The sequence below is a fragment of the Oncorhynchus gorbuscha genome, linkage group LG07 (assembly GCF_021184085.1).
Source record: "Oncorhynchus gorbuscha isolate QuinsamMale2020 ecotype Even-year linkage group LG07, OgorEven_v1.0, whole genome shotgun sequence".
NCBI lineage: Eukaryota > Metazoa > Chordata > Actinopteri > Salmoniformes > Salmonidae > Oncorhynchus > Oncorhynchus gorbuscha.
Window position 1 is genome coordinate 74265464 of NC_060179.1, and position 7500 is coordinate 74272963.

The window sequence follows — 7500 nt, forward strand, 5'->3', positions numbered from 1 at the left end:
TGCTACCCAACACACTCAACAACATCAAACTGTCCCTGCTACTCAACAACATCAAACTGTCCCTGCTACCCAACAACCCAATAATAATATAATAACCCAATACACTCAAATGCTCCATTATTCAATCATCCTCACACACACACACAGTCATATGAGCATTAGTCATCAAGCATACTCTGCAGATGACTTTTCAACAATACAGACAACACACTCCGAGGTCTACTCATCCAGTGTTCATAAGCACACCCACACACTTCCATGGCAGGAAGCCGGTAAAGGGTGAGCGAGAGAAGGCATGTGGGTACTCACATACAACGAGTAAGATGGAGAAAGTGTGTGTACTCACAGGAGTGAGACAGAGAAGGCATGTGGGTACTCACATACAAGGAGTAAGATGGAGAAAGTGTGTGTACTCACAGGAGTGAGACAGAGAAGGCATGTGGGTACTCACATACAAGGAGTAAGATGGAGAAAGTGTGTGTACTCACAGGAGTGAGACAGAGAGTCCGTACCGAAGAGACTGTGTAAGATAGTAGACATAAGAGTGTGTTGTACTCACAGACGTGACAGTGCAGGGTTCTTCTGAAACAGCAGTTCTGGAAGGTGCTGTAGTTGGTTTCTATTCAGGCGCCTGCCACAGAGAATACATTATTAGTGCAGCAGATACAGTGAACTCTGAAAGTATTGTGACAGTGACAAATGTATTGTTGTTTTGGCTCTGTACTCCAGCACTTTGGATTTGACATGATACAATGCAGACTGTCAGCTTTAATTTGAGGGTATTTTCATCCATATTGTGCACAGTCCCATCCCCCATTTTAGGGGACCAAAAGTATTGGGACAAATTCACTTATATGTGTATTAAATTAGTAAAAACATAAGTATTTGGTCCCATATATATAGCACTCAATAACTACATCAAGCTTGTGACTCTACAAACTTGTTGAATTCATTTGCTGTTTATTTTGGTTGTGTTTCAGATTATTTTGTGTCCAATCGAAATTAATGGGAAATAATGTGCTGTGTCATTTTGGAGTCACTTTTATTGTTAATAAGAATTCAATATATTTCTGAACACTTCTACATGAATGTTGATGCTACCATTATTATGGATAGTCCTGATTGAATTGTGAATAATGATGAGTGAGAAAGTCACAGACACACAAAACTCATCCCCCCCTAACCCCCCCCCTCATCCCCTCATCCCCTCATCCCCCCCATGCTAACATCTCTCCATTACAAGAACAGGAGAGGTTAGCATTTTATATCATATCTCCAAGACATGCGAACCTCTCACCATTACAAGAACAGGAGAGATTAGCATTTTATATCATACCTCCAAGACATGCTAACCTCTCACCATTACAAGAACAGGAGAGATTAGCATTTTATATCATACTTCCAAGAGATGCTAACCTCTCACCATTACAAGAACAGGAGAGATTAGCATTTTATATCATACCTCCAAGACATGCTAACCTCTCACCATTACAAGAACAGGAGAGATTAGCATTTTATATCATATCTCCAAGACGTGTGAACCTCTCACCATTACAAGAACAGGAGAGGTTAGCATTTTTGGGGCGTATGACATCTGGGCGTCTATTCACCCGATATGGATGAAAATACAGTATGAACTTTAACCTCATAGTCAGTGTATCATTTCAAATCCAAAGTGCCGCAGTACAGATCCAAAACAACAAAATGTGTCACTGTCCCGATACTGTTATAGCTCACTTTTTGTACCGGTCCAGTATGCACTGGAAATCAGCTCTGCACTGTGGGGCACAACTCAATGATGAATGGTATATTATTTCTGCAAATTGCACACCAACACTGCACATAGCAACACATTACACATAGCAACACGTTATTGTTTATAAGTAGATTGTATTTCAGTTCACAACCATAAGAAGATATTTTGACACTTCATTTCAACAGGCCCCTATAGACGTATCAGTTATGTGAACACATTCAACTTACATCTGCAGGGGACTAAGAAAACAATGGTTACTAAAGAACATTTGCAGAGGCAGAAGAGCTGAAGCCTCCAGGCAGCTTGGCACTGCCTTCTCCTCCCAGGGATAATGAATGAATGACGGCTGGAAGGCTTTATGCAAATACAACCATTAGCAAAATCAGGAACAGACTGATGCTATTTGCCATTTAAAAACACAGCTTTATTCTGTCTCAATGCTCCACTGGAAACACATGGGAGTTATTGGAGGTGAATGGGACTGAATGGGACTGAATGGGACTGAATGGGAGAGACAGGTCGGGTCGTGCCTGTAATATAGCATAGACTGTTGTGTGGGCCCAGAGTCATAGACAGATACACATACTGGGTTGGAGATGGAGATTTATTAAAGACTTGACTGGTTTTCTAGCGGCTCCATTCATACTTAACTGGACACCTTAAGATAACCTACGTTAATATTATGTTCAGAGGTGGACCTGCTAATAAGTTAGTAGCTTTATACTATGTTCAACGGAAGGTAAATGTTGTGCACGGATATAGTTGTTAGACCCATTCACTTTGAGGCTATTTCAGTCACACCCGTTACTTACAGGTGTATGAAATCGAGCTAACCGCCATGCAATCTTCATAGACAGACATTGGCAGTAGAATGGCCAAACGGAAGAGCTCAGTGACTTTCAACATGGGACCGTCATAGGATGCCACCCTTCCAACAAGTCAGTTCATCAAATTTCTGCCCTGCTAGAGCTGCCTAGTCATCTGTAAGTGCTGTTATTGTGAAGTGGAAATGTCTAGGAGCAAGAACGGCTCAGCTGTGAAGTGCTAGGCCACACAAGCTCACAGAATGGGACAGCCGAGTGCTGAAGCGCATATTGCGTAAAAATCATCTGTCCTCAGCAACACTCACTACCGAATACCAAGCCGTCTCTGCTTCATGAAATGGATTTCCATGGCCGAGCAGCCGCACACAAGCCTAAGATCACCATGCACAATACCAAGTGTCGACTGGAGTGGTGTAAAGCTCTCCATCATTGGACTCTGGAGCAGTGGAAACGCGTTCTCTGGAGTGATGAATCACGCTTCACCATCTGGCAGTCTGACGGACAAATCTGGGTTTGGAAGATGGCTGGAGAATGCTACCTGCCCGAATACATAGTGCCAATTGTAAGTTTGGTGGAGGAGGAATAATGGTCTGGGGCTGTGTTTCATGGTTCAGGCTAGCCCCTTAAGTACCAGCATACAATGACATTCTAGACCACATATGTCAGAGTCAAGGCCCGCGGGCCACATCCGGCCCGCGAGAAGGTTTTTTACGGCCCCTGGGATGATCTTGATTTGTTATTAGAACCGGCCCGCAGACCGCAGCAAGCCGGCAGCCCGCAGATCTTTTACACGCACCAATACTACATTTCCCACAATGCAACGGTGACGCACCGAGCAGTAGGCTGCTTCATTTCAATATTTATTGGCACAGCAGTTGTCAGCATCACAGTAAAATTAACTTTCAGATACCCATCAAAAATGGCAAAACGGAAGGTGGACACTGAGAACCGGGGGTTTCAAACAAGGTGGGAGTCGGAGTATTTGTTCACGGAGGTAGCTGGAAAACCTGTGTGTCTTCTGTGTGGAGAAAGTGTGGCGGTACTGAAAGAGTATAATCTGAGACGACATTATGAAACGAAACACGCGGACAAAAACAAGAATATGGACATGGAACAAAGGCTACAAAAGGCAGAGGAATTAAAACGAGGCCTCAAATCTCGACAGGCTCTGTTCAAAAAAGCCAAATCACAAGGCCAGGCTGCTGTCAAGGCCAGTTTTATTTTGGCAGAAGAGATCGCTAAATCAGCCCGGCCATTTACGGAGGGGGATTTCATCAAAAACTGCATGATTAAAGTTTGTGACGAAGTTTGCCCAGAAAAAAGGCAACTCTTTTTAAATGTGAGTCTGAGCAGAAACACCATTGCTGAGAGAGTAGACCAGTTGTCCATCAATCTAAAAGAGCAGCTTGTGAAAAAGGGAAAAGATTTCATTGCATATTCCTTGGCTGTGGATGAGAGCACCGACATTTCTGACATTGCCCAGTTGTCAATTTTCATCCGCGGAGTGGACTCCAGCCTAAGCGTGACAGAGGAGTTTTTGGCTTTACGTCCTATGCATGGCACAACTACGGGGCATGATTTGTATGAAGAGGTGTCAAGATGTGTAAATGAGATGGAGCTGCCTTGGGAAAAACTCGTGGGTTTGAGAACCGACGGAGCACCTGCGATGTGTGGACACAGGAGCGGACTGGTGGCAAAGATACGGGAAAAGATGCAAGAGGAAAACGCGACAGGTGAGCTGACAGCTTATCATTGTATCATACACCAGGAAGCGTTGTGCGGTAAAGCCTTGAAAATGGAGCATGTAATGAGCATCATCACGCGCACAGTTAACTTTATCAGAGCCAAAGGTTTGAATCACCGCCAGTTCAAGGCATTTCTGACGGAGTTAGAAACGGAGCATGGTGATTTGCCTTATCACACAGAGGTGCGATGGCTAAGCCAGGGAAAGGTGCTTCAAAGATGTTTCGAGCTTCGTGAGGAGATTTGTCTGTTCTTGGACAGCAAAGGGAAAGACACAACACAACTCCGAGACAAAATGTTTCTGTGTGAAATGGCTTTTCTGTGTGACATTACGAGTCATCTGAATGCAATGAACTTGCAGCTGCAGGGTCGGGATCGTGTCATCTCTGATATGTACAGTACAGTGAAGGCATTTAAAACCAAGTTGAGTGGATGATAGAAAATTGCTATTATTGTTTTTTTCTTTGAAGTAAATTTAGCCCACTTTTGCTAAAATAGAAAATATAGGCTACTGATGGTGCCTTGAATACCGGTTTCTTTCATTTAATGTTCATGTTATGGGGATTTTTATATAAAGGAAATTTGTCTTTTGTGTCTGTTGAAAATTAAAGATTACTGACAGAGCCATAAGAAAATATTGCTTTATTTATCTGATCATATTGGAATATATTTGTTAGGTTTTCAGTAGGTTCAATTAGGTTCACTAGACTATATGCGTCATTTAAAAAAATTTCAATGAACATTCGAACAGTCCGGCCCTCGGCTTGTAGCTAAATTTTTTATTTGGCCCTCCGTCCATTTGACTTTGACACCCCTGTTCTAGCCGATTCTGTGCTTCCAACTTTGTGGCAACAGTTTGGGGAAGGTCCATTCCTGTTTCAGCATGACAATGCCCATGTTCACAAAATGAGGTCCATACAGAAATAGTTTGTCAAGATCGATTTGGAAGAACTTGACTGGCCTGCAGGGGGCCCTGACCTTAACCCCATCGAACACCTTTGGGATGAATTGGAACACCAACTGCGAGCCAGACCAAATCGCACAACATCAGTGCAAAGTCACTTTAACTATACATTCATGTACATACTACCTCAATTAGCCCGACTAACCGGTGCCCCCGCACATTGGCTACCCTGACAATCAGCATTGTGTCCCGCCAACCACCAACCACTCTTTTATGCTACTGCTACTCTCTGTTTATCATATATGCATTGTCACTTTAACCATACCCACATGTACATACCATCTCAATCAGCCCGACTAACCGGTGCCTGTATATAGGCTCACTACTGTATATAGCCTCACTACTGTATATAGCCTCACTGCTGTATATATCCTCACTGCTGTATATAGCCTCTCTACCGTATATAGCCTCTCTACCGTATATAGCCTCTCTACCGTATATAGCCTCTCTACCGTATATAGCCTCTCTACCGTATATAGCCTCTCTACCGTATATAGCCTCTCTACCGTATATAGCCTCTCTACTGTTTGGCCCTGTCCGGGGGTATCATCGAATGGGGCCACAGTGTCTCCTGACCCTTTCTGTCTCCGCCTCCAGTATTTATGCTGCAGTAGTTTATGTGTCGGGGGGCTAGGGTCAGTCTTATATCTGGAGTACTTCTCCTGTCTTATCCGGTGTCCTGTGTGAATTTAAGTATGCTCTCTCTAATTCTCTCTTTCTCTCTTTCTTTCTCTCTCTCGGAGGACCTGAGCCCTAGGACCATGCCTCAGGACTACCTGGAAATAGGACTCTTTGCTGTCCCCAGTCCACCTGGCCGGGCTGCTGCTCCAGTTTCAACTGTTCTGCCTGCGGCTATGGAATCCTGACCTGTTCACCGGACGTGCTACCTGTCCCAAACATGCTGTTTTCAACTCTCTAGAGACAGCAGGAGCGGTAGAGATACTCTGAATGATCGGCTACGAAAAGCCAACTGACATTTACTCCTGAGGTGCTGACTTGCTGCACCCTCGACAACTACTGTGATTATTATTATTTGACCATGCTGGTCATTTATGAACATTTGAACATCTTGGCCATGTTCTGTTATAATCTCAAACCTCTCTAGGTTTCTTCCTAGGTTTTGGCCTGTCTTGGGAGTTTTTCCTAGCCACCGTGCTTCTACACCTGCATTGCTTGCTGTTTGGATTTTTAGGCTGGGCTTCTGTACAGCACTTTGAGATATCAGCTGATGTACGAAGGGCTATATAAATACATTTGATTGATCAAATCGCTGTACACTTAAGCCTCACCACAGGTTCAGTGACCAACTGAAGAGTGTGTCTGATGTAGTCCTCAAACACACTGGGTGGGGCCATGTTGGGGCCATGTTGGGGCCATGGTGGGGCCATGTTGGGGCCATGTTGGGGCCATGTTGGGGCCATGGTGGGGCCATGTTGGGGCCATGTTGGGGCCATGTTGGGGCCATGTTTGTACTTCTACCATCATGTATGTGTGTACTGCTCCGTTACGTACTGTGGCTTACACCACATAGTGTATGGGGGTTTTACGTGTTCACCCGTGGTGTGGTGAGCGTGTTTGTCCGTGTGTTGTGTTACCCTGCTGTTTACAAGCTGTTCAACAGACTGTCTGGTAAAACCTCATGTTCCAGTGATGGGCCAGGGCTGTGGCTGAGCCTCCTGGAGAAGGATAGGTTAGGTAAACCCATGGTAAAACCTCATGTTCCAGTGATGGTCCAGGGCTGTGGCTGAGCCTCCTGGAGAAGGATGGGTTAGGTAAACCCATGGTAAAACCTCATGTTCCAGTGATGGTCCAGGGCTGTGGCTGAGCCTCCTGGAGAAGGATAGGTTAGGTAAACCCATGGTAAAACCTCATGTTCCAGTGATGGTCCAGGGCTGTGGCTGAGCCTCCTGGAGAAGGATAGGTTAGGTAAACCCATGGTAAAACCTCATGTTCCAGTGATGGTCCAGGGCTGTGGCTGAGCCTCCTGGAGAAGGATAGGTTAGGTAAACCCATGGTAAAACCTCATGTTCCAGTGATGGTCCAGGGCTGTGGCTGAGCCTCCTGGAGAAGGATGGGTTAGGTAAACCCATGGTAAAACCTCATGTTCCAGTGATGGTCCAGGGCTGTGGCTGAGCCTCCTGGAGAAGGATAGGTTAGGTAAACCCATGGTAAAACCTCATGTTCCAGTGATGGTCCAGGGCTGTGGCTGAGCC

At 44.9% G+C, this 7500-nt stretch overlaps 1 protein-coding gene across 1 annotated transcript in view; it reads right to left on the reverse strand.

The window, feature by feature from the left end:
* LOC124040340 (slit homolog 1 protein-like) overlaps nucleotides 1-7500 on the reverse strand; it is a 221963-nt gene that overhangs the window by 185550 nt on the left and 28913 nt on the right. Inside the window, exon 4 of the mRNA XM_046357454.1 lies at nucleotides 560-631. Coding sequence (XP_046213410.1) covers nucleotides 560-631 — 72 coding nt within the window. The remainder of the gene's footprint in view (nucleotides 1-559; nucleotides 632-7500) is intronic.